This window comes from Chiloscyllium plagiosum, unplaced genomic scaffold (genome assembly GCF_037043375.1).
Source record: "Chiloscyllium plagiosum isolate Xiang-an unplaced genomic scaffold, Cpla_swu_hap1 HiC_scaffold_7, whole genome shotgun sequence".
Lineage (NCBI taxonomy): Eukaryota > Metazoa > Chordata > Chondrichthyes > Orectolobiformes > Hemiscylliidae > Chiloscyllium > Chiloscyllium plagiosum.
This window is the reverse complement of record NW_028270145.1, coordinates 48343458-48370423: the sequence shown is the minus strand read 5'-3', so window position 1 is coordinate 48370423 and position 26966 is coordinate 48343458. Positions and strand designations below refer to the sequence as shown.

Genomic DNA, 26966 nt, shown 5'->3' with positions numbered 1-26966 from the left:
TGGGTCATTGAACACAGCAAAGTCATAGTAGAAGATTAACTGAGAAATAATTTATCTTAGTTACCAAATTCAATGAAACATGAGTAGTTTTGCTTTATTTTTGCAGAAACTGTGGAATGTTTGAGAGTTGACAAGTTAATGGAAAAAAGTATTGCTTGTATTTTATTTGATAAATTTTAGTTTTATCAGATTGTCAAGAGGCAGTACTGTTATGTGTCACGTGTATGTTTCATTATTCTACTATATCTTGGGTTTTTTTTACACTAAGCCATCTTACTGTCATTTAATGCGTATCAATGAAAGAGAAGCAGTAATTTTCTGTTTACACATGAGGCCTGTCATCATTGTCTCTTAATGTGGACAGAGGCTACTCTTCTGTAGGGCCGAATATATTGGATCCTGTTAATGTACATGTATGTTCATTTTGGATCTGTAAGTTTTCAACAAAACAATACTGTGCTTTGATCTTGCCATTCAAAATTGTGCATTCTTAGATTCAAAAAGGCAAACTTCATGGAAGCATTGATGTTGGGTTGTCAGTAATGTCGATCAAAAAGAAGGCACGCAGAATAGACCTTGACACAGAAGAACATATCTATCATCTAAAGGTATGTTAACATAACCAATAGGAACCTTATTTATTATCTGAAGATGTAACATCATCAGAAATAGGAGTAGGAGTAGGCCATTCAGCTCATTGTGTCTCTCTTTTCCACTGTTCAATAGGATCATAGCTGCTCTGATTGTGACTTCAATTCCAGTTTTCTGTCCGACTCCCATATTTGTTAACTCGTCTGTTAATCGAAATCTGTATAGCTCAGCCTTGAGTATATCCAGAGATCCAAAGCTTTCCACTGCTTTCTAGGGAAGGGAATTCCAAAGACTAACAACCCTGTGAGCGATAAAATTCCTGCTTGTCTCTATCTTAAATGGGAAACAACTTATTTTGAAACACTTTTCCCCGTTTTACATTCCTTCATGAGGAGAAACATCCTCTCAACATCTACCCTGTCAAGTCCCCTGAATCTTTTATGTTTTAGTAAGATTGCCTCTTATTCTTCTAAACTCTAATAGTTAGAGAGAGAACCTGCTTAACCTTTCCTTCATCCCCAAACTCTCTCTAATCAATGTGCTCTGAGCTGCTTCCGATGCATGAATATACTTCCTTAAACAAGGAGACAAAGGCTCAGATCCTCCAGTCTCTAGAAAGTTAAAGTACCCTGAAAGATGCATGTTGGCACCCCTCGGAAGTTCAAATGCATTGACTTCATGGGAATTGCCCAGGAAGTTTAAACTACTGATGAGAAATCTCCTATTTGCAATTGATGAGGATACCATGGATCTCACCGCTCACACCACGCGCCATAGCTGGTATCCATCTTCTGTACTGCTCTCTTTGTTTTGTTTTGTTAAAGTACTAAGACTTGAAATATTACATAATAATTTTCATAGTTATGTTATGAAGTCTAATTAGCTTTATATATTTAACATGCTGCTTAAATTTTCCCAGTCGCCTTTTAATGTCTTGTCCCAGTTGAGAAAGGAATAAAAATTTATAAAATCACCAGCCCCCTACTTACTTGCCTATTTTTTTTGCTACCTGACTTCAGTTCTCAAGTCTCACTGTCTTTCACTAACCCTTTCAGACTGCTTAATTTTGCAAAAAAAGGACTGACAGCATCTTCTACCCTCACTATACAAAATTTCCTCATTTGTCAAATTCACAGGGTTAAGTATTTTACTTCACTGCACTCAGGCAGAGGTGTAACTTTGTGCTGTTCACTGAAATAAAGCCTATTGACAGAAACATTTTTAAATAGAAATTGTCAACACATTTTTATATGCACAGGTAAAATCTCAGGAAGTGTTTGATGCTTGGGTAACAAAATTGCGCCATCATCGATTGTACCGTCAAAATGAAATCGTGAGATCACCCAGGGATGCCAGCTTTCATGTCTTCCCGACATCACCAAAAACTGATACTTCACCAGCTCCAGCTACCACTGTGTTGGATGTAAAGGTGAGTGATTTTAACTGATCTATATAGCGTTTAAATTTGAATTTTCCAGTTACATTTTGAACTAAAACAATTCAGATTAATTGAACAGATATTATCTTGTTATTGTGCATTTTCCTTTTAGATTGGCGTTCACAAAATGCTTTCTTCTGTTTGTCACTGACAAAATAAAATTTAATCATGGTTGTAAAAAAAAAAGCCAGTTTGGGTTTTGTTGTATTTCTACTTGTGATTAAAATTAAAGCTTTGTTTTCTTTAATTTATTTCACAATATGCTTATTTTTAAAGTATCCGAACATAAGGTGGATGGTCTGTTCTCTGGCTCATACCAGTGAAACATTGCAGCTGTTACTTAACATGATGATATTTGTATATAAAATAGGCTGGCTATTTAATTTTAAAATCAACATTTTTCTTCAATGCGTGTGGAAATCTTTCAGTCTGCTCCATGAGTACACAGTCACAGAATGGTTGTTCAGTCAATTATGCCTGTGCTAGCTGTTTGAAGGAGCAATTCATCTTATTCCACACCTCAACCTTCTCCCTGTAACTCTGCAGACTTTTACTTCTCTGAAAATAATCCAGTTTCCTTTAGATTGCCTAAAGTGATTCTGCATCACCAGACACTCTGGCAGCACAGTCCAGATTGTGGCTTCTTGCTCGATGAAAGAATATCTCATCCTGTTGATTCATTGCTTACTGCCATAAATGTGTTGAGTCTCTAAAAGGAGTGTGGGTAGTTTAACGAGTGAGTAGGAATTTGGGAGGTGAAGTATAGTGTGAAAATGTGAGCATCTCCCATTTTGAGAGGGAGAATAGAAAAGTAGTATCTTATTTAAATAAAGAGAAGTTGTGGAAGTCTGAGTTCAGAGTAGTATTGGTATCTTAGTAGATGAAGCACAAAAGGTACAGCAAGTGATTAGGAAGGACATTGGAATGTCCTTTTTTATTTTAAGAACAATGGAATATAAAAATAGGGAAATTCTCTTAAAATTGTACAGAGCATTTGTGAGACCACATCTGGAATCTGATGTGCAGTTTTGGTTTCCTTAATTAAGAAAATATATAATTAGACTAGAAATTCACTTGGCTGCTTTCTAGGATGAAAGTGTTGTCTTAAGAGAAATGGTCAGCCCTGTACCTATTGGAGTTCAAAAGACTGAGGTGATCTTATTAAAGAATATAAGGTCTTGAGGAGACTAGACAGGCTGGATTTTGAAATTCTAATTCCCTTCAAAGTTTGTGCAAAGATTTGTAGCTCGGGTGCTCGTTGTTGTGGTTCTGTTCGCCGAGCTGGAAGTTTTTGTTGCAAACGTTTCGTCCCCTGGCTAGGCGACATCATCGGTGCTTAGGAGCCTCCTGCGAAGCGCTTCTTTGATGTTTCCTCCGGTGTTTATAGTGATCTGTCCCTGCCGCTTCCGGTTGTCAGTTTCAGCTGTCCGCTGTAGTGGTTGGTATATTGGGTCTGGACCAATATGGTCATGCCGGAAGAGAATGGGAAGGGGGATTGAAATGGCCAGTGATCAGGGCAGTTCATTGACTTCGCCAACAACTTCCACCCCACCCTTAAATTCCCTTGGTCCACCTCGGACACATCCCTTCAATTTCTTGACCTCTCTGTCTCCATCTCCGGCGACAGTCTCCAGACAGATGTTGACTGTAAACTCACAGACTCTCTCAACTACCTCGACTACACCTCTTCCCACCCAGTATCCTGCAAAAGCTCCATCCCGTTTTCCCACTTCCTTCGTCTCAGTCGCATCTGCTCAGATAGGGAAACATTCCAGTCCCAAGCATCCCAGATGTCCACCTGTTTCGAACAATGTGCTTTTCCCCCACTCTGTCATCCAGACAGCCCTCCACTGCACCACCTCCATTCCCTGTTCAACTGCTCTAATCCCCCACCAATGCAATAAAGACAGAGTCCCCCTTGTCCTCACCTACCACCCCACCAGTCTCTGCATCCAAGCATCATTCTCAAACACTTCTGCCAACTCTAACTAGATCCCACCACCAAGAACATCTTTCCCCTCCCCACCCCTGTCCACCTTCTGCAAGGATCGTTCCCTTCACCAATTCTTGGTTCGCGCACCAATCCCCACCATCCCTCTCCCCCCCCCCCCTTCACCCCCAAGTACTTTCCCTGCAACCAGAAAAAAAACCTGCCGGCACACCCCTACCCGCCCCCCCCACCCCACCCCCCAACCTCTATCCAGGGCCCCAAACAGTCCATCCAGGTGAGACAGAGGTTCACCTGCCTCTCCTCCAACCTAGTCTACTGTATCCGGTGCTCCCGATGTGATCTTCTCTACATCGGGATACCAAAAGTAAACTCGGCACATTTCACCAGGCATCTCAGCCGGGCCTGCAGGGGCTGACCTGGTCTCTCCGTCACAGCCCATTTTAATTCCCATTCCCAATCCTTCTCCCTTTCCGACATGACCATCCTTGGCCGCCTCCATTGCCACAACGAATCAAACCATAAATTGGAGCCCGGAGGACTCAACATTGAGTTCTTCAATTTCAAATATCCTCCCTTCCCATCCCCCAACTCCCTTCCAGCACTTCCATTCCTCTTATCGACCCTTCTTTCCTGTTACCAACTGGATTCATTCCTCCCATCGATCAACCAGGCCATACCATCTATCTGTGTTCACCTATCCTTCCCTCACCACTCCTTCCCTCCCCCACCTTTACCTCCACCCCCAGCCCTAAAGAAGGGTTATGCCCGAAACATTGACTTCTCCACCTCCTGATGCTGCCTGGCTTGCTGTGCTCTTCCAGCCTCCTGCTTGTCTATAAATGATTTAAAAGGTCTTTTGAAGAATAAAATATTTTTGCAGTCAGGACTTGTATTTAGATATCAGAATATTCTCTATGCTTAGAGTTTAATGAGTAAAATGAATTTTTGTTGGATACGTTTTGAAATTGACTAAATTATTTTTATCGAGCTTAATGAAATTTGTAATTTGTTATGAGGAGTCATGTCTAGCACCTTGGTTTATAGGCCAATTACTTTCTGAAGACAAATATTTTTGTGTAGAACATCAGACAGGACAATATCTGGAGATGATGATGATGATTTGGTTGCAGCTACACAGCTAGGACGGTACTGTTTTTCCTTGGGTACATATAGATACAGTAGAAAATGAATTAATCAGTAGAGCCACAAAAGACTAAATATATTTATTTCTGGAACTTCTCCAAGTCAACATGGGTGGAAAAGAGCCTGCTAAGATAAGATGATACAGCAAGTATGTATTAAATTTCTTTATTTAGATCTTTATAATTATCAGACCTGCTGACCTGTGAATTATTTAGGATTCTTTCCGCCCTTTCCATATTGTTGTACTGTTCCAGAAATGTCACTTGCCCTTTCAAATCTGGTCTAAATATTAATACATGAGTCATGTCATTGAGTATGACAGATTATTTGTATGCTGAGTCTGATCCACAACCATTTTGCTGCAATCAACCAACACAGAAAAGGCTGTGGATGAAATATGTGAATGTCTGATCTGTTACTCATTGAAAAGGCGTGCTGTAAAGCAGAGAACTCTATTGCAACTGATTTAATGATAGGTTATTATAATCTTTAATATTGAATGTCAGATATTTATTCCATTTGCTTCTGGCACCTTTATGTAGACAGCAACAATAAATATACTTGCATGTGAAGAAATGCTTTGTTATTTCATATTGATTTACACCAGCATAACTCTGTTTGCCAAGTGGAAGCAAAGTGAATTATCAAACACAATATGTAATTGTGAAATTCACATTTGTCGTTCAGAGATAATCAGTAAAGCACATTATCTGAAGTTGTTGAGTTTAATTGTGTTTCCAGAGTTCTGTTGGAAATATGCTGAATTACTGAATACCATACCTCAGGAACAAAGCCAGGGACTGACCTAGGGAATTGCATTTTGCCAATAGGAGCCAATTAAATGGCTCTGTGTGTTTGTGTATGTTTTGTTGATTCGCCAAATGAGGTTGCTAAGAAGTTGCATTGCTACCAGTTGGCCATTCCCACTTGGGATCTCCTAAAGAGTGTCCAAAAAAAAGCGATGCATCCAGTGGAGACCACCAGAGCTTTCCCAACGCTTTCCCTGCAAGGTGGCAGAGCCACCTCTTGCTGGGAAGGTAGAATGAGGCTTTTAATTAATCACCTATGTGGCTGGGTTAGAGAGCTCAGTTGGCTGGATGGCTAATGTCCAGTGATGCCAACAGTGTGCGTTCAATTCCCACACCGGCTGAGATTACCATGAAGGACTGTCCTTCTCAACCCTTCCCGTCACTTGAGTTGTGGGGACCCTTATGTTAAACCACCACCAGTTGTCTCTCTGAGGAGAGAGTATCCCAATGGTCTGGTAAGACTGTGGCAATCTTTTATGTGGCTATGACTCAACTGAGTTCCTAGCTGGCATCTGGAGCTCATGTGTCACCTTTCCCACCAAAATGGCATAGTAGAAGGAATGCCTCAATGTCAGTGCCTTTTTTTCCAACCTTCCAACTTCAGTTCAACCCCAGTGAAGACTGATAGTGGAATGACCATTCTAGAGGGCTTTGAAATACTGAAGGCCAAACTACAGGATAGAAGACCAGGGAGTTCACTTTGTAGTAATGAAGCATGTTGATAGATTATAATTCGAGAATAACCTCATTCCAGTGATATTATTTAATATGATTTAACTTTATAGTTCCTGTAATAGCACTTTTAAACAAATCTCCCCAACGTCCACCACAAACCCATAAAACAAGTTAAGTCAGCATTAAAATGATGCATTTTGGAAAGCCATTGACAGAATTTAGTTGTTGAATCATGAATTAAGAAAGATCATTCAGCCAGTTTACTTTCCAAATAAGCAATCCACATGGTGCCATTCCCCTGCCTTCTCTCCGTATAAGCCTGTACCTGCTTCTTCTCTCTATAATAATTCAGTTCGCTCAGTTGCCTCGATTGAACCTTCCTCCAGCACACAATTGGGCAGTGTGTTAAGGAAGACCATAACTATAAGATGTTGGAGCAAAGTGAGGTCATTTTGTCCATTAAGTCTGCTGTATTGTTCAGTGAGATTATAATCTTCTACTCCATTTTCCTGCCTTCTCTCTATTACCCTTGATTTCCTTGTTGATTAAAAATCTATCTGATTATAATTAATAACAAGGCCTCTCCAGCTCTCTATGAGTAAGGGAATCTTCAGATTGCCAACTCTGAGACAAACAATTTCTCCTCCTCCTCGTTGATTCCTTACTCTGATAGATGCCCTTTGGTCCTACACTCTCCCACAGGGAAAACCATCTCTCTACATCTACCCTGTCAAGCCTCCTAATAATCTTCTATGTTTCAGTTGAGTCTGCTATAGTCCTTCTAAACACTAATGACTATAAGCTCAACTCTCCTCATAATAAATCCCTGCATAACAGGGATATACCTAGTGAACCTTCAATGTCAATGCCAGTGTATCCCTCCTTAAATAGGGGGACCAAAACAATTCAGTGTTCTGGATGTAATTTAGGTAGTGTCTTTTATAGTTTAGCAAGACCTCCCTATTTTATTTTCAGTCTCGGGCCTGCTGCAGTGCTCCAGCAAGGCTCAGTATAAGTTGGAAGAATAGCATTTTATTTTCTGCTTGGGAACCCTGCAACCTTCAGGACTCGATACCGAGTGAGAGCCAGAATATTGTCTTCTATGTCCTTTATCCAGCCCCATACACAGGCCCTGAGGTGACATGGGCTACTTTCAGCTTGGTTAACCCATTTTCACTTCCTTATGATCCCCATCAGCTTTCCTTTCTCCCTGGCAAGCTGTAATCTATCCCGTTGTCTGTCAAACTGTTGTCTCTCTCTGCCTCCATCAGTACCTATTTGCTCTCATCTACACCCCCTGTCTTCACTTATCCCCTTCTGTGAATCCATCTTCCAATGTCACAAACTGCTTACTTAAACATCTGCCATTGTTCCTTAACAGCTATTTGCACTAAACTCCTTTTCCAGCCCATTCCAGCCAACTCTGTCTGCATCCCTATGTAATTACCCTTATTTAAATTCAGCAGGGTTATTTCCAACCCAGATTTCTCTCACTTGATCTGAACGTTAAATTCTACCACAAATTTGTTCTACAGTGCTGCAGTCAGTTCCTCCTTACAGTATCCCCTCTCGTCCATACAGCTTACAAGGACCTTGCAACTTGTACAGTGGCAGGGACGGAGGTTCCTCAAGGGCTGCCCTTTGTGTCCCCAGTTGCTTTGCCTGCAATCACATTATTCATATTATTGATCACAGGGCAATGACCTCATCGGCAGGGGCAGGGGCAGGGGGTCTTTCTACCTCTTGGAACTAAGTGTCCAGGTAACTTGCCCTTTGCCTGATTGAGCCTGCAGCTCACACACCAGCTCCTCAAACTGGATCCAAAGTTACTGGAGCTGTAAATATTTGCTTCAAGTATATTCCTTGTGAATCAACTTGAATGTTTGCAGATGCAGCACATCATCTCACCCACCATATTTAATGTATTCGGTTTACGTTCTGAGTTAAATCACTTCAGTATCCCTACTCTTTCCACATGAAGAAAGACTTACAGAGAGTGCCTTTACTGTATTTGCTTCCTTTTTTGAATACTCTAGTATCTCTCTTAAACTTAACAAATCCCTCCAGACCCTAAGTGACTTACTATAAACATTAAAGTCAGATAGATATTCCACCTTAATTAGCATGTGAAACAGGTGAATTGCAAGTATTCCAGCAAGGAGTAATTAACTGGATATATGCGCTACATTATTGCCACCTGGACAAACTGCTTATTAAAACGTTAGACATTCAGTGGAAGTTGTTCTTCTTAAAACGCTTAGTTCACTATCTATTAGGCAGTGAACTGTTTGGAAGGCTCTCACATCGTATTAACAATAGCCTTGATCTTCTGCTTGTCATCAAAGAGGGTGTGACCAATGCTGACCACAATTTTAATGTACCCACTTACCATTTAACAGTGCTGTTTTTGCACCTTGGATGCTGGCTACATTGTCAAAGCTGGGAGGCCAATTGTCAGATGTAACTCCAGTCCAACCCCTATTCTCATGATGAACTGAAGATGTGTCCCTTCAGATCTCCCCTCAGTTTGTTAAATGGAGCTGTCAACCCCGATACTGCTCAATGTCTCCTCCCTCACCTGCCCAACAATATTCAACCCCACAGCCACCACATCTTACAAACCTATTCTACTCTCCCCATTCCCTGACAATGCTGTCTTTCCTATCATCATCTGGACAGGAGGGAGGGATCACAGAAGGTGAGCTGGGAGAGGCAGTTTCAGAGGTGGTTGGACACTGTCTGGGATTGTGGAGCTCAGCTGGATTGGGGAGCAGAGCACTCATGAGATGGGGCTGGGAAGGGTGTGAACATTGCTGTGATCGGTATAGGATGTACTAACGGTGAAATATGCACTGCATGGGCACAGTGACTGGGGTGAACTTTGCCAGGAGAGAGGTAGAGATTGCTGGGCTACTGGAGTGTTTTGACTCTCCAGCTGATTCACTTTGAGTTATGCTAACTTTGAAACTGCTGTTTAAAGCTTTAGTTAAACCAGAGTATGTATAGGGCAAACAGCCCAACTCAGAAGATTTGGGACAAAAACAGAAATTTGCTGGAAAAGCTCAGTGGAGAGAAATCAGAGTTAACATTTCGGGTTCAGAACTGTTCTGAAGAAGGGTCACTGAAGCAAAAACATTAACTTTGATTTCTCTCCTGAGATGCTGCCAGACCTGTTGAGTCTTTCTAGCAATTTCTGTTTTTGTTTCTGATTTTCAACCATCTGCAGTTCTTTCGGTTTTTATTCGTAAGATTTAGGGCCTTATTAATTAGATTTAGGTAGAGCTGAGTCACGACTTGTCATTGATCCTAATTGAATAATAGTGTCCAAGAACAAATGAAGGATCTACTCACTTTAAATATATATTAATTGAAATAAAGATTATTCTCAACATTTCCCCTTTGAGTGACTCCTGACAATGAAGTGGAAAACTTGCATTTGTGTATATGCAACTCTAGTTATGTCCTGCAACATGTGACATCCACCAGACTGCATTTGCACATGTGCAGAGGGTAGGTGCTGCCCTTGCGTTATGATGTCGCTGGACCCACTTGTTCCCATTGTCATTAAGTACCATTTTCAAACCCTTCACATTTCAAATCTACAAAGAGAGAGAGAGAGAGAGATCATCAAAAAAGATCATTTATGACACCACAGCCAACTACCTTAGTATGCAACCTGTTCAGGTTCATTGTCAGCAGACACATACATCTCCTCAATATGTCTGGAGTGATGGATGAATTACTACAGTGTTTGATTAATATACAATGCTAATCTGTGAGCCGTTTATAGAAAAGCTTCTAATTGTGTACATATAAACAACAGCATGTTTCCTATGTTGTGTTTATTATGCTTATGCTAAAGTGATATGTTAATGCAGATTGAAATTGGACCTTAACCTTCTTTCCCCCATTGTTGTTTCTTACAGCTGAAAATAATGGTGGTCAATACATTGCGGTGTTCCAATATAACCAACAGTATTAAGTCCCAAGAGTGTTTGTAGATATCTTACAATATTTTGTGATTGTTATGCCGTTTTAAATATTTTTGTAATATGAGGTTGTTAATTGTATATTATTGTGCCTTTCATATCAACAATATATAATACCATTAGGAAATTGTTTAAGTGAAAGACTTTGTGATTTTCTATCTAAATGCTATTTCATGTAGTTGAGTGAGTTAATGACTGAAAATAGCCTGATTATAACTCAATGTCCTCTTACTTTCAACAGAGATATTATCTTCATTTATTTAAAACTTATGAATTTACAAGCAATGGGCATTGAATGTAAATAAAACAAAGATCAGTAATAAGGAAAAAAACTAACCAATACAGTAAGAAATTAGTAAAAAAAAATTGTGTAAAGGACAGTGAATGGTACAAATAATGAGATATGAAATGATAAGAGACAAACAGAGGCTATGGTATGGGGTTGCAACTTCCAGAACTGGGGAAGACCCTTCCGTTGGTGTTTCAATTGAAGTACATTTCCTCTAGGATGGGTAGGAAAATCTCAGGTGACTCATCCATGCTTCTCTCTCTGACATTTCTTTCCACTAAGACTACAAATATCAGCTGCAAAAGCAACTTGCGTTGCACCAATTACATTTCATGCAGCTGATATCAACACACTGGTTGGATGGAACCATAAAGAGCCAGCACCTCATCACTGACCCAGCAATTGAGGTCCCTGGATTGACGTTCCTTGAAGACTGAGCATGTGACCAAATCAACACTGGGCCTGGGTGGTGTGGCTACCAGCTCCATAGTGGAAGGTGAGGGATCACCAAAACTCAGATTGTGGCCATGAGTCCCAGATCATGGAGAACATCACATCAAACCTGCCCACTAAGATCTGTTGCGTGAAGTACATCATTTCTCCAGCTGACATCTGAGGAGGGCCATTGCATGGATCATTAAACAAGACATCCGATTTATAAGTTTTCCCTTTTTTATGAAAGTTGGGAATGGAAGTACAGAAGACAAAAAAAGCTAAATTTAAGAAAAGCGATTTGAACAGTACTAGTTTAAAAAAATAGTTCTCTCAAATTTGGGAGCACCAATGATCATGAAATGAATATGAAGGAATTTCAGCAAATATCAGATCAGCCAAAGATGCTTTTGGTTCCAGGATTTTGAGGTTCTTCTCTCTTTACTACTTTATCGACTAAAAGTTACATTAATTTTGTATTTCATGCATTCTCTCTCTCTCTCTCTCTCTTTATATACTTAGCCTCAGCAGAACAATTTCACATGGCTGCCCTCCATTCCATGCAGTACAAGTCTACCTGCTTCCTACAGCAGCAGCCAAACCAAAGTTGCAGCATGGTTGTTGGAATCTGAGGAAATGAACAAGTGTGCTAAAGGTATTTTGTAAAAATTTGTACAGTAATTTTCTTTTTCTTTTTTGGGGCTTGGGTGTCACTTATATGGCTGGTATTTGTTGCCCAGCATTGACTGTCACTGCCTGGTCCATTAATAGTCAATCATATTGTATTTGTGGAGTCACATGTAAGCCAGACCAGGTAACCATGGCAGATTTCCTTCCCTAAAGAATGTTGGTGAACTAGTTGGCTTTTTGCAATGATCGACAATCATTTCCAGATCATTTTATTAATTAAATTTTAAATTTCACCAGCTACTGTGATGGAATTTGAACCTATCTCCCCAGAGCATCAATCTGGGCTCCTGAATTATTCATTCAGTATTGTATTGTTATCACAATGCCACCCCCTTTTCTATCCATGTTCTTGGATCTAAAGATGAAATTATCAAGGTTATTCACACTTTTTATGATTTCTGCAGATCTCGCAAATTGCCAATCAAGCTTAGTTGAGCTCAGTAAACTACTACAAAATCTGGAAATCCTACAGAGGACACAGTCTGCGCCTAATTTCACTGATATGCAGGTATAGATGCTGCCCTTGCCTTATGATGTTGCTGGACCCACTTGTTCCCATTGTCATTAAGTACCATTTTCAACCCCTTCACATTGTAAATCTACAAAGAGAGAGCGAGAGACCATCTGCGAAAGAGATCACTTATGACACCACAGCCAACTACCATAGTATGCAACCTGTTCAGGAACTCAAGAATAGTTCAACATTGAGTTTTTAATTGCTTTTTAGAAGCGCTGATTGAATCATGACTATTTTATGTATTGGTAAAATAACCTTTACATTTTCTGGGCTCAACATAGATTTAATAGACATCAATTCGGTGAACTATAAACAAATAAATCCAAATCGATCTTTCTCACGCCAGATGCAATTCAGCAATTTGCCCAATTCTAAGAGGTTAAAAAGATAGCAAACATTTTGTTGCTTCTACCTAATTACATAAAATGTAGAGTGCATGGTTGTTTTCAGTAAACTAGTTCGTGCGGACAAATTGGTCAGCTTTGCAACGAAGGACCTAAACTTAGAATAGTAATTTTAGAGTAAATGATACCAATTAAATGGAAAACTGAGATAGCGTCATAAAGCAGAAAGGCAAAACCTGAACAGACCAACACTTAGCAGAATGTTGAAGTTAGATTATAGCATTTGAGTCATTTCCTGATACATTTCATTCGAGCTTTCTTGCTTAGGGAAGGGGAAATTCAATTTTTTTTTGGTAAATTGCAGTTGTCATTTCAGAAATTGACGTCATCTTACATTTGTGGTGAAGGGCATAAACAGCTTGTGACGTCACTGTTATGAGCTTATTATGAAATAATTAAGGTGGTTACTAAAATAAACTGATAGATACTTGAGAATTAATTTGTTTTCATGTGGTTCTGGTAAATCGTGCCAAACTAAGTATAGATTATTTTTTTCTAAATTGTAGTTTTTAAATTGCCCTGGTCTCTATTGTGCACTAGCTTATAAATTTAACAGCATGTTTGTCTTTGACTTTAACTGTTTTTGTCATGTAGGCTAACTGCATAGATATTACAAAGAAAGACAAGCGTGTCACCAGGAGATGGAGAACAAAAAGTGTCAGCAAAGATGGAAAAATGCAGCTTCAGGTACTCTCGTCACCTTTATGATTTTGTTGCATATTATCTGAGACGGGTTACAATCATGCCTTTTGTTCTGCTGCATAAGCTGCCATAATGTTTCAGTAGTGGTAAAATAACTTTGTATATTGTAATCGAAATAGCAATTCCACAGTTTTTGAAATTGTCTATAACCCAACATTGAAGTTTGTGTCACTTGTAGACAAGGTGATTAAAAAGGTGTTTGGCACGCTTGCCTTGATTGGTCAGTCCTTTGAGTATAGGAGTTGGGAATTCATGTTGAGGTTGTACAGTATTCCAGTTCTGGTTGCCCCGTTTTAGGAAGGATATTATCAAGCTGGAGAGGGTTCAGAAGAGATTTACCAGGATGTTGCTGGGTTTGGAAGGTTTGAGTTATAAAGAAAGGCTGGATAGGTTGGGACTTGCTTCACTGGAGCATAGGAGGTTGAGAGGTGACCTTAAAGAGATTTGTAAAATATTCAGAGGTGTAGATGGAGTTAATGGTAGCTGTCTTTTCCCTAGAATAGAGGATTTCAAGATCAGGGGGCATACTTTTAAAGTGAGAGGAGAGAGATTTTAAAAAAGTCGAGGTGACTTTTTTTACACCAGGTGGTTTGAGTGTAGAATGAACTTCCTCAGGAAGTAGTGGATGCAGATACAATTACAATGTTTAAAAGACATTTGGATAGGGATGTAGATAGACATTTAGATACATGAATAGGAAAGGTTTGGAGGGATATGGACCAGGATCGGGCAGGTGGGGCTAGTTTAGTTTGGGATTAAGTTCTGCATGGACTGGTTGGACCAAAGGGTCTGTTTCCATGCTGTATGAATATGACTCTATCCGTCACCCAGAGTAAAATGTTTGAATAAGTATTTTAAATTGAACATATTACATTATTATTTATCTCTTATGTCCTTGTGATAACAGTGGGTTTCTTCTTGGTAAATTAGCCAATAAGTGCTTAAGGGTATTCTGCAAGCTTGAGATGTGCTATATATCGACTACATTTTACCGGATGTGAAGGGTGGGAGTGGGGAGAGCAATAAACATTGTGAGAGAAACCAAAGGGGCGTTGAAATATTCTGCTGCCATGACATTCTGCCAGTGGACATGGACAGCTCTCTTGTCCAGATGTCAATTGTATCCCTTAATTGATCAATTAAATGCTTTTTCCTTGCACTGCTGGTGTTTTACCAGGTGGAGGGTCGGCCTTCTGTTTTAAGGGAAGGCCCACCCCCTCCCCCGCAGACTCTGGCAGGAGGACTCTTGCTAACCATTTATTCTACGGCCAACTGAGCAGCACCTCAGCAGCAACAGTACCTGTCCTTCAAATTCACCAAGAGACTAAGTGGGCCCAACAGTTGTCCTCTAAGTCCTGCCCCAGATTTTCCTTTTTTAAAAAAAGCTGGCATCAGAGTTCCAGTCCATCAAAAATTCAGTTCAATAAACATGGATTCTGATTGTCTTTTAGCAGCCACTGAGGAGAACCCAAACATGTATGAGCCATCCTTTTAGTATTGGGTGTAGGGAAAGGTTAAGAGAGGATCCTGTCAGAATGTAAGATTCCACCAGAAATAGTTTATTTCTTTTAACGGTTGCTCATTGAATTGATTCATTTTCTGCCATATCATGCACTGTCGTCCCGTAGCAAAGGTTTCAAAAACTTACTTTCAGCCTTTGAGGCTTCTCTGGCTCCCAACACACTGGTTATAAAAGATTTAGTCTGCTTAAGAAAATTTTCAAGGGCTGCCTTTAAGAAAAGGTGGTCTATAGAATTGACCAAGAGATCTGACAATTGTCCTCCAGTCCTGCCCAAGTATAGGTGCACGCTTGGAAATCTGAACTTTTATAAACTGCAAATTAGGTTGTATCTGTGAAATAAGCTAAACAATTTGGCAGTATTCATGTTACCAATTACTTTGGGTAGGATTTGTCTGTCTGACATCTGCACTACTGAATTTTGTACATAGTGTCATAACTGCAAATATAATGCCGATCTAATTGTGGTTACCTGGTCTGATAGCAGTGGTTATCTTCCATTCTGAAAGTAGTGTTGCTCATGAGGACTATTTGGTTAAATGAACTGGGTCAGTTGTTATCCTGCAGACTTCCCATATTCCATTTAGTACAGATAAGGTCAAAAGTAAAACATGTTGGCAAAACATAGCGTGTGTGGTAGCATGTATGGTTAGTGAAATACACATGTGGAGACAGAGAAACTGAGTGTAAGATAAATAAAGATGTTCAAAATTCCACTATGAACAAAAAACATTGGAAGTGCCATGTAATCATAATTCTGTAAGACTCAAACACTTTTATTGTAAAGGGCTCACTTGCTAATTGTGATGAATTTGGCTCATGTTGTGAACGATTAAACCACTTCTGTTCTGGGCGATAAATCAACATCTATATACTTTTCTAAATCACCATGATTATACATTATGAGATTGTGGATATGGTTTTCTGTTTATAATTGCTTTGACCTTCCAGGAAAAACGATGTTACGAAGGCATTACTAAGCTAATTTGTTCACACTTGCAGGTTCCTTCGAGCGCCCCTATGTCTCCACTTCGTTTGCACTCTTCAAATCCCAATCTCTCTGCTGACATCGGAGACTATCCAATTCAGCCAAGTCCACTTGTGGACTCCCCTGATTCTACTGCAGATTATACTAAACTTCAAGAAGAGTTTTGTCAAATTGCACAAAAAGGTACTTGTATTCTTAGAAATGGTTTATAAGTAAATTTGTAATTCTTCATGGAGTCGTTTAGCTATTAACACATATGACTGAGATCTGACAATTCATCATGTGTATGACAAATGAAATAAATTAAAAATGATCGAACCATGATGGATTATTCCATCACATTTGCATTGAATCATATGAAACATAAGTAATGAATCCTTCTTAAGTTACCCAAATGAACATTATTGATATATTGCCTTTACTAATGTTACTCAATCAGTTTATTACATATTGATAAAGCAATTGTATGATTTAAGTAGTAAAGACTGAATCCAGTTTAGTCAAGGAAAGAAAATTACTCTTAAATTTAATGCTTTTTAATTGCTTGCATAACCAATCATCTCAGCAGGTGCCTTGTAGATGAGTAGTTTCATTGAAAGCTTAGTGAGGCTATTGAGGAATTAACTCTCTTTAATATGGAGCTATGAGTAGAAACGTTTGGCTTCTCAATGAGTTAAGTACTTGAAGGAATATGAATGTGTTAAATTGGCTTTTGTTTGTGTTAATTTTATTAACATAGTTAAAATTCCAAGTATTTAGTACAGATTTATTTTATCTCATTTCACCATAATTCCTGATGAACACTCATAGCAGGTACTAGATGAGTTGGCATGGAAAGTGTAAGGACAAAGTTTGGGGGGGGTGGGGTGGTCACTGGTTTGTATGAGTTGGCATCATGTTGGACAGGATAGAATGAGGGGCTTGAGATGGACGGATTGTCAATTATTAGCATGGAGGGTATAGTCAGCCATGAGGATTGGGAGCATAGGTTGGCATGGATGGTGTATGGAATGAGGGCGATGGATAGAGGGCAAAATAGGACGTTGGGCAGGGGTAGTGTATCAGTGCTATGGAATTGGTGAGGTGCATGAGGTAGCATGGGCGGGGCATGGGGAGGGTCCGAGGCTGAGGAAACGAGAGGCTTTTTATTTACGACTGGAATGAAATTTCCGAGCCCAAGGTGAATATTTTAACCAGGCTGCTTCAACACTTGGCAGCTCTTGTTGCTGTCTCAGTTCGGCAGGCCAAACCGTGGAGGTATCCACTCCTGTCCCAATCCACCCCACCCCAGCTCTACACCCCACCCAAAAGAATGAAATTGTACAAATTCAGTGAAGTTTCTCCCGAGTTGAGTTTGTGAAATTATTTTCAACAGTGAGAATTCTGTCCTGCGTATCTCAGGACCCTGCGGATGTGTATATACATCATAATGTTATTTGCAATTCAAAGGGATGTAGTTCCCTATTTATAAAAGAAAATTAAAAATTCTTTGTTGCCACACATTCATAACGATCAAAATAAATTTATTAGATTAGATTCCCTACAGTGTGGAAACAGGCCCTTCAGCCCAAACCGACCCTCCGAAGAGCAACCCACCCAGACCCATTTCCCTCTGACTAATGCACCTAACACTATGGACAATCTTGCATGGCCAATTTTCCCCACCTGCACATCTTTGGACTGTGGGAGGAAACCCATGCAGACACGGGGAGAATATGCAAACTCCACATGGACAATCGCCCAGGGCTGGAATCGAACCTGGGACCTTGGTGCTGTGAGGCAACAGTGCTGACCACTTAGCCACTGTGCCACCCCAAATTTATTGACAATAATTGGTAACTTCCCCAGTGAATCAAAATCTTTAAATAATAGTGAGGTTAATTGCTAACATTCTGATTTTCCAGAAAAATGCAAACTTTTTCAATGGTATAAAATATATTCATTGACTGGAAATCTTTAAAACCTTGATCTTCCAATTTAATCATGTGGATTTGACAAATGTTTTCATCATATTTAACATCCCTTACACCTTAATTTCAGCTACTTCTTCCACTTATGTAGAAATTATTGCAAACCTTTTTTAAACCCATTCTGTGAGAATTGAAGCTGAAAAATTAAAAGCAGGTATGACTCAACAGTTGTGATTTAATAACATATTACAAACCAAGCTTAAATTTTTATCAGTGTTGCACAGGCTATTGGTTAAAAGGATTAATGCAAATGTGCCACTAATTGTGCCAACAGTGAAGAAGCCTGCAGTTTGTCATTAATGGTTTAAGCTTAAGACTTTCTAATTAAAGTTCTTTACCCTTCAGCAGGTATTAAAGGTGATAGAATACAATTTTTGGAATTTGTCTCATTTGCACTAATGATAATCCTTTGCTAAAGCAATTGCAGTCATTGCCATGAAATTATATGTTTCAATAATTCAGCTGTTGTTTTTTTTACTGATTCATTGTGAAGTACAGCAGATCCAGAAGAAAATGAATGGAGGAAGCTCTGACAATGATAGCAAGTGCAGTTATGTCTTTTCAACAGCAAGTGGCTGCCTATCTTCTTCATTTATTAAGCACTGTCACTTCATTGGTAATGTCACCTTAACACACACCTGAATTTAGAAAAGTTAAAAAATCACACAACACCAGGTTATAGTCCAACAGGTTTCTTTGGAAGCACTAGTTTTCAGAGCGCTGCTCCTTCATCAGGTGGTTGTGGAGTATAAGATCATTTAAGACAGAATTTATAGCAAAAGTTTACAGTGTGATGCAACTGAAATTATATATTGAAAAAGACCTGGAATGTTTAAGTCTCTCATCTTTCAGAATGGCCATGTTGGTTTCAGTTCTGTCATATTTTAACTATTTTTAAAAGTTATGTTCTCGAGTGAACTTTAACAATAGGTGCCATGTCATCTCAGATAATACCTTGAAGGTGTGAGGTGCCCTGTGTGAGGCTGTCTGTGCCCCAATGTTCAGACTGATTCTAATCTAAAAAAGGGATTTACAGAATCTGACATGGATTCATGCAGTTTTTGAGCAAAATAAAATATAATCCTACAAGTACAAATTCACCCTACAAACGTGTGTGTGTGTGTGTGTGTTTGTATTTAGAAAAAGCATTTGTGTTTGGTTTATCTGTTCAGACTTGCAAATAAAATCAGTTGTTTGTGATGGTAAGATGTGGTATCTTGTTTATTTTTATAAAGTTATTAATGCTTTGAACTAACCATGGCATTTCTCTATGAACTAACTAAATATGATCTCTAAATCTCAATGATTGCTTAACAGATTATAGAAGATTGAGACCTGGAATATTCAAAAATTGAAAACTGGATGAATCTTAGGCTGACTCTTTTGGCAGTGCCCTGTCGAGTGAGATTCATGGCACTCGATCTGCTGTGTCCCATGATGACAATCTGTTATACTTCCGTATTATTAATAATGCAGGCAGGCTCTCCATCCTCTGTCTCATACAGCTGCATAGTAGGAAGGGTGACAGCGATTACCACTGCCCCTACCTCCCAGCTTTCTCACACCCCTACTGGCACCATGATTAAACTCCAGCTCCACAGCACGTCAGACCGTATAAGGCAGGTTCTCCGTCTTTAGTCCAAAGACAATGTCTGAGAAAAGCAACTTAGCTGTTCAGTTAGTCAAAGAGAAACTAGAGATACTGGTGGAGGGACGGTGGAGAGGAGAGCAGTACTGTATCCTGCTAATCAGAAAATGAGGCCACACCAACAGGACCAGCAAACCTGGATCACCGACATGGGTCAGTGATATCCAGTGCCTTATTATGTTAAGTGCCACTGTCTTCTCCATGCTGCTTCTCACTCCCAGGGTCACCACTCCCACTAACTCTGTCATTGCACATTTATCTCTCAAAGGCTCATGGACTACAACTTGTTACTGCATGCATGCAATGGATCTCCCCTATTTTATCCTGCTTATTATTCAATCATTGGGGATACCTCAGCATCTCTTCTGCATCATCACTAACTGTTCTCCATTCATTTCTAACATACTCAATCCCTCATTTTGACACATTGCAGGAGAAAATAGCTTACAACTGTACTGAGGGGGACAAAACCAGTAGAGGGATGCTGGACTGAAGCATCCTCCTGCCATTTGAACAAACAATCTTGTGTTTGTCCAGAGAAGAGCATGCCTGTACATGTTGGGAAGGGTAAACCTCCTCAGTCAGTTTAATTGTGCTGTATGAAGCTGCTCTCCCATTACCACCAGTGCAAGCTCATTCCTGACCTGCTCAAATTCTTATTCCTCTTAGACAACTAATTCCCTCTTCTGTAGACGCTCAAAGTAACCCTCTGCTAAGAAGAGGCCAGCATTTGAGATCCTGTGCTCCACCTCTATCTCTAAGGAGGAAGATATTCACCCCTCACAGGGGTAAGACTGTGTTAGCTTTTATTGGTAGAGGGATTGAGTTTCAGAACCATGAGATCATGCTGCAGCTGTACAAAACACTGGTAGGCCACATTTGGAGTATTGCCTATAGTTCTGGTCACCATATTATAGGAAGGATATGGAAGCTATGGAAAGGGTTCAGAGGAGATTTACTAGGATGTGCCTGGTGTGGAGGGAAGGTCTTACGAGGAAAGGCTGAGGGACTTGAAGCTTTTTCGTTAGAAGAAGGTGAGAGGCGACTTAATTGAGACATATAAGATAATCAGAGGGTTAGATAGGTTGGACAGTGAGAACCTTTTTTCGTGAATGGTAATGGCTAGCACAAGGGGACATTGCTTTAAATTGAAGAGTGATAGATATAAGACAGATGTCAGAGGTAGTTTCTTTACTCAGTAGTAGGGGCATGGAATGCACTGCCTGCAACAGTAGTAGACTCGCTAATTTAAGGGCATTTAAATGGTCATTGGCTGGGCATATGGACGAGAATGGAATAGTGTAGATTAGATGGGCTTCAGATTAGTTCCACAGGTCAGCACAACATCGAGGGCCAAAGGGTCTGTACTGCACTGTAATGTTCTATGTTCTAAGGCTTTCACCTGCACCTTCCATTAGCTCAGAGACTGTCACCTCAGTGGGTTCTCTTTCTAGATAAGACTCAGGAACGCAGTCTGTGTGCATCACTGACATATTTCTGCAGCAGGTCGCGCAAGAAGTGCTAAAGGTGTCTGACACTTCGAGAACTTTCTGAGACCAGGAACTTGCTCAGCCCCAGGCAGGAGAAGACCCTATGATCTCAAATATTAATGACTCTGTTACAATATGCAAGCACAGAGACAGCAGGCAGTTTTGTTAGAGGTGTTCCCTAAGTGGGATCCAAGAGGCTATCAACATCTGTCATGTGTATATCTGCCTCTGTGTGCTGAGAAGCAACACAAGTCAGAAGTCGGCAGTCTTAAAGTCAGTGTAAAGTGATTGAGCACTAAGAAATGAAGCAAAGAGCTAGGCGATGCATCCTGTGTCAAGCATGAGATTCATATGTCCCTGTGCGTCATGTGACTTGCAGAAGCAAGCAGATCAGAGGTGTCCTGAGCTCCAAAGTGAAGACTTGATAGATTGAAGTGGTATGTAATTAGATCCAAGAGCAGACCTGGTGATGTGGCGAGGTTGGTGGTGGTTTCCCGATGCCAATGTGTGTGAAAGAAGGGCGGAGCTGAAGATTATCCATGGAGCATGTGGGGCATGATGGTGAGGACAGAGTTGGATGACAGCTTGGAGGAGCAAGCAGCGAGCTGCTGCCACCAAACCCGTACTGGGTTTCATGTCAGGAATTTTCACCATCTGGTGTCTCGGGGATGAGAAAGAGAATTGGACATTGCAAATAAATTAGTCAGGCCAATAATAAAATGTATACTAGGTAGTTGCTGTTTATTAACAAAATCTTAAAATTCCTATTTAAATCCTTAGGGGAAAGGTCATAAATGTTCTCATCATTGCTCATGTTGCTCCATGAAGCAGAACATTTCAGCCAATGCTATAATATAGCAACAGGTTACAAGGTTAAACTATATATGTTTACTTGGAGTGCTTTGTGAAGCTGGAAATCTGTAGAAGGCCTTCTTGAAATAGAAATTTAACTTGAAATTGTTAAATCCTCAGGCCCTTAGTCTCACAAAATGATAAAAGCAAGAATGCTACTTAGTTTGAACTTTGTCTTAGAAAATTATTTGTGATGGGGTAAACCATTTAATTTTGGCCAGCTTTTACTCTGAAACCACACGACTATTTCACAATGGCGAAGGTGGGTACTGCAGATGCTGGAGGTTAGAGTCAAGATTAGAGTGGTGCTAGAAAAGCACAGCAGGTCAGGCAGAATCCGAGGAGCAGAACTATTTCACAATGTCTACTACCAAGATATTGGAGTGTATTTTACAGATGGCAGCTGCTGTTAACCATCATGTGTTTTTACCTCCAAAAGAGAATTACATCTGATGCAATGATGCTTAATTTACATTGTGGTATTATTTAGTTAATTGTTGCTCTTGAAAAGTAATGTGATAAAATAGACAAGATTCAGTGGCAATGTCACATTTTTCATCAAAAGTTTTTTGAAAAATGAAATTGTAGGGTAATATCAGATTGATAAGGAATCCGAATAATTAAACCATTTTACGATATTGTTTTACTGTTTTCCTTTGACAGTTCATTGTCTTTTAAAGTCTGCCTTCAACACAGTCGCAATAGAAAGGGAACAGCTGAAGCAAATGCTGTTGGAGCAAGAACATTCTGGCCACAATGCCCAAATCTTCAACCTTAGGAGAACACTCTCCCAGGTACTTTATATACAGGAGATTGTAGTTTGACAGCTGTTTGACTTTCCGGAAAGTCATGATGTGGAGGTGCCAGTGTTGGACTATGCCAGAAGCCTCCCAACAGCAGGTTATGGTCCAACAGATTGATTTGAAATGACAAGCTTCAGGAGCGTTGTTGTAAAAGCGACTTCAAAAGCTTGTCATTTCAAATGAACCTGTTGGACTATAACCTGCTGTTGTGTGACTTCTGACATTTTCCAGAAAGTGACCAGCAGTCTTTGATAGGGCCATAGGTTAAGATTATTTGCAAACAGCTTTACTAACTCTTATTCTATTTGTAATGCAATTCTTTTTATCAAACTTGCTGCTGTATTTGAGTCTCTGTAATCCTATCCCAGCATGTCAGTGTACAGTCGGCCTGACTATTCCTTTGCTGAAGTCACAAAGGATACACCATGTCAGGTTACTCAGAAATCCTGATCTATGAGAGTTGGCCACACCCATTCAGGCTGTTCTGTTTTTTTTTTAGAAAGAACCAACCTCCCCCAAGTGGTCTTCAGTGGCCAGGTGGTCACCTCTCGTTCAATCTCTCTCTTAAAAGAAACCAGGACAAAATAACCTCTTAAAAGCCACAGCATCATCACATGAGTGAGCAAACTCATAGGCTGGTATCCAGGAGAGTGCATACCCTGGAAAACCCAACTCCATCTGGATTGAAACAATTAAATTACCTAGCAACAACCAAATCGGAACCAATTAAAATAAACCGCTGGTTAAATAGTTACCTGGTCCTAATGGAGGTCATTACCAGTTTGTCCGTTTCAGTGATCACAAAACCGATTAGATTAGATTACTTACAGTGTAGAAACAGGCCCTTCGGCCCAACAAGTCCACACCGACCTGCCGAAGCGCAACCCACCCATACCCCAAATGTACCCCTTTTTACCTAACACTACGGGCAATTTAGCATGGCCAATTCACCTGACCTGCACATCTTTGGACTGTGGGAGGAAACCGGAGCACCCGGAAGAAACCCACGCAGACATGGAGAGAATGTGCAAACTCCACACAGACAGTCGCCTGAGTCGGGAATTGAACCCGGGTCTCTGGCGCTGTGAGGCAGCAGTACTAACCACTGTGCCACTGTGCCGCCCACAATCTTTAACAAAACTTGCTCTGGACTCCAACTCATAAGTTTGCACAAGTCCTCGGCTAGACAGAGAATCTATAGTGGGGAACCTTGCAGATTAAGGGTACAACTTTAATTCCCGTCTCTTAGGAGTAGCAGTTGGTTCATTTACCACTGACTGTAGTAAAGGGCTCAGGCCCAAGCTTAATGGGCCAAAATTTGTTTGAGAAAGATTCACCTAGATTGGCTCAACATTTTTCAATCAGAAAATGGCTGCCGGATGAAGTCCTAATTAAATACCTCGAAGTTTTACAAAAGTCCAGGGACTATCGAAGGAGTCAAGGCCATCTCGGATGTTGACCATGAAGTAATTCCATGATTCTGCAAAGCCTGTCCAGTGCCATTGGCCGTACAGGGAAAAGTAGAAGCAGAAATCAGGAGGCTAAAAAGTGAAGGAATCCTCAAACCAGCACTGTTTGCGGAGTGGCAGCACTGGTCGTACTGATGTGAAGACTGACGGGTCAGTTTGCCTTTGTAGGATTTGTAAACAAACAGTAAACTGCTTTTCACACCTGGATAAATACCCAATCCCTTGCATAGAGGATTTATGCACAAAGCTGACAGGGGGACCATTCTTCGCAAAACTGGACATGAGCCATGTGTACTTTTCATTGCAATTAGATGATGATTTGCAAAGTATGCTACAATTAATACCAAAGGGTTTGTACCAATCTGAGACTGCCCAGGCTGACATTACTTCAAATGGCAATTTTTCAGCATACCTTGAGAACATCTTGCAAGGTATACCCCAAGCTGCCATTTATCTAAATGACATGCTAATAACAAGGCAGAGTAATAAGGAACACTAGAGAACTTGGATGATTCTTCCAGGCAGGCATATGCCTTAGAAGGGAAAAATTCAAGGGAATGGCCAGGTAAACCCTGAGCTCTATTACACATCCTTTCATGGGCTCAATGTTCTTAGTCATTGTGGGCACCTACTCAAAGTGGCTGGATGTGCATAGAGTTTATTCATCAGACACTGGGATGTCGATACAAAAACTGTATGTGTCTTTTGCAACACGCAGACATTGCAACACGTTGGTCACCGATAACAGGCCATTATTTACCAGCAGGGAGTTTGAGTATTTATGAAAGTCAAATAATAATCAGCATATATGGAGAGCTCCATAATATACATATCCAGTCTGTCAGAAACAGCAAGCCAAACTTTGAATGCAGGCTTAAAGAAACAGCCTACAGCTGCATGCGATACCAGACTGTCCTGGTTTCTATTTGATTGATTATAGGATCACACCCCTCGTGCAACTAAAGGGATAACTCCAGCAGAGTTTCTAATGGGGAGAAGGCACCAAATTAAATCTGAACTTCCTGGATCTGGAGGAAGAGGGTGAAACGGCAACAAGAGCACCAAGGCTGGACACAAGACTCCGCTAAGAGGGAGAGAGAGTTGACTTCAGGGAATGAAGTTTGATGTAGGAATCATGGGAAGTGTCCTGCATGGGTAAGAGGTATGGTCAACGCGAGGTCAGTGACGTATGAAGTTTGGATACGTGCGACAATCCTGAACAAACACGTGGATCACGTGAAAGCTGCAAACTCTCAAACAGTGTGGGAACATAATGTGCCCAGTTCCACGACAGCCTTTCTGACTGTTCCAGAATGTGTGGGTTCTCGCTCTCCATCAAGCGATGAAGATTCCTTGGAATCTGAGGTAGACACGGTGGATGTCACTGCCTCGATACCTGAAGAAGAGAATGAATTTCTTCCGAGATGCTCCAGGTGCAAGAGGCAAGCTACTGTGCGTTACATGCCACCCACATCCGAGGCAGAGTCGCAGGGACCTGACCCGGGGCCAAAATACTCCAGGAAGAGCTACATAAAAAAAGAATCAGCCTATATCCTTGGACTTGGAGAGAGGGTTGTAGTGACTGTAACGAGGTCAGCCAGGTGGTCCTCCTTAGAACATGAGTTCCATGATTGAGGTTGTTAATCTTGTCCAGTCAGGGAACCCTGGCTGACAGATCTATACAGGAGTGTCCCCTGCAACCGCAGATTGCAGTGGTTCACGGACTCCCAGCCCAACTGCTTGTTCTGTGGCGCTGTGGAGTCCGTGGACCATGTTCCAATTCCATAAACAGGTCCAGGCAGCGGGCTGTAGAGGGGGTCGTTAGAGCCGACTGCCTGCCCCTCTTCTGCGGTTACGTTAGGGCCCAGGTGTCCTTGGAGAAGGAGCACGCGGTCTCCACCGACACCCTGGAGTTGTTCAGGGAGAGGTGGGTGCCGCAGGGAGTGGAGCGCATTATTTCCCCCTCCAACTCTATTCTGATTTAGTCCCTACCCTCCCCTTCACTGTTTGATCACACAGCATTGCCTTTTGTGAAGGACACTGCTTGTCACTGGCCACTCAGGTGTTTCCTTTCTTCCTGGTGGTGGAAATTGACTAAAGATTCGTACACCTTGTGTCTCTCACTGTGTCTCACACCTGCACACACACACCATGGGTGCTGGGGAATAAATAAGTACTACCACAGTTAGGCGGTAGTTTGGGGTTTTTTAAAAAAAATAATAAACAGGAGTGTCAGTCATCCTGTGCACTCTGAGGGAGCTGGATCAGTGTCAAAGACTCTGTGTAAATAAAGGGTGACTTGGGAACAGGATATCTGCCTCTGTGGAGTTATTTCACATAAATGGTATGTGCAGTAATGGTTGAAAAAACAGACGTTGTTAAGTTCCCTTTTCTTGTCTGAAGACCTCCTCGTGAGTCTGCTCCTGGGCCTGGCCAAACTGGCCATGAACGGGTCCAGGCAGCGGGCTGTAGAGGGGGTCGTTAGAGCCGACTGCCTGCCCCTCTTCTGCGGTTACGTTAGAGCCCAGGTGTCCTTGGAGAAGGAGCACGCGGTCTCCACCGACACCCTGGAGTTGTTCAGGGAGAGGTGGGCGCCG

The 26966-nt window shown here is 40.9% G+C and overlaps 1 protein-coding gene across 9 annotated transcripts in view; it reads left to right on the top strand.

Annotated features, from left to right (window-relative positions):
* Nucleotides 1-26966, top strand: part of osbpl6 (oxysterol binding protein-like 6) — a 171089-nt gene that overhangs the window by 104768 nt on the left and 39355 nt on the right. For all 9 annotated transcript variants that reach the window (XM_043693527.2, XM_043693522.2, XM_087988988.1 and 6 more), the window contains 7 exons: nucleotides 495-608; nucleotides 1850-2020; nucleotides 11840-11972; nucleotides 12412-12515; nucleotides 13523-13615; nucleotides 16152-16320; nucleotides 22761-22891. In XM_043693527.2, coding sequence (XP_043549462.2) covers nucleotides 495-608; nucleotides 1850-2020; nucleotides 11840-11972; nucleotides 12412-12515; nucleotides 13523-13615; nucleotides 16152-16320; nucleotides 22761-22891 — 915 coding nt within the window. The remainder of the gene's footprint in view (nucleotides 1-494; nucleotides 609-1849; nucleotides 2021-11839; nucleotides 11973-12411; nucleotides 12516-13522; nucleotides 13616-16151; nucleotides 16321-22760; nucleotides 22892-26966) is intronic.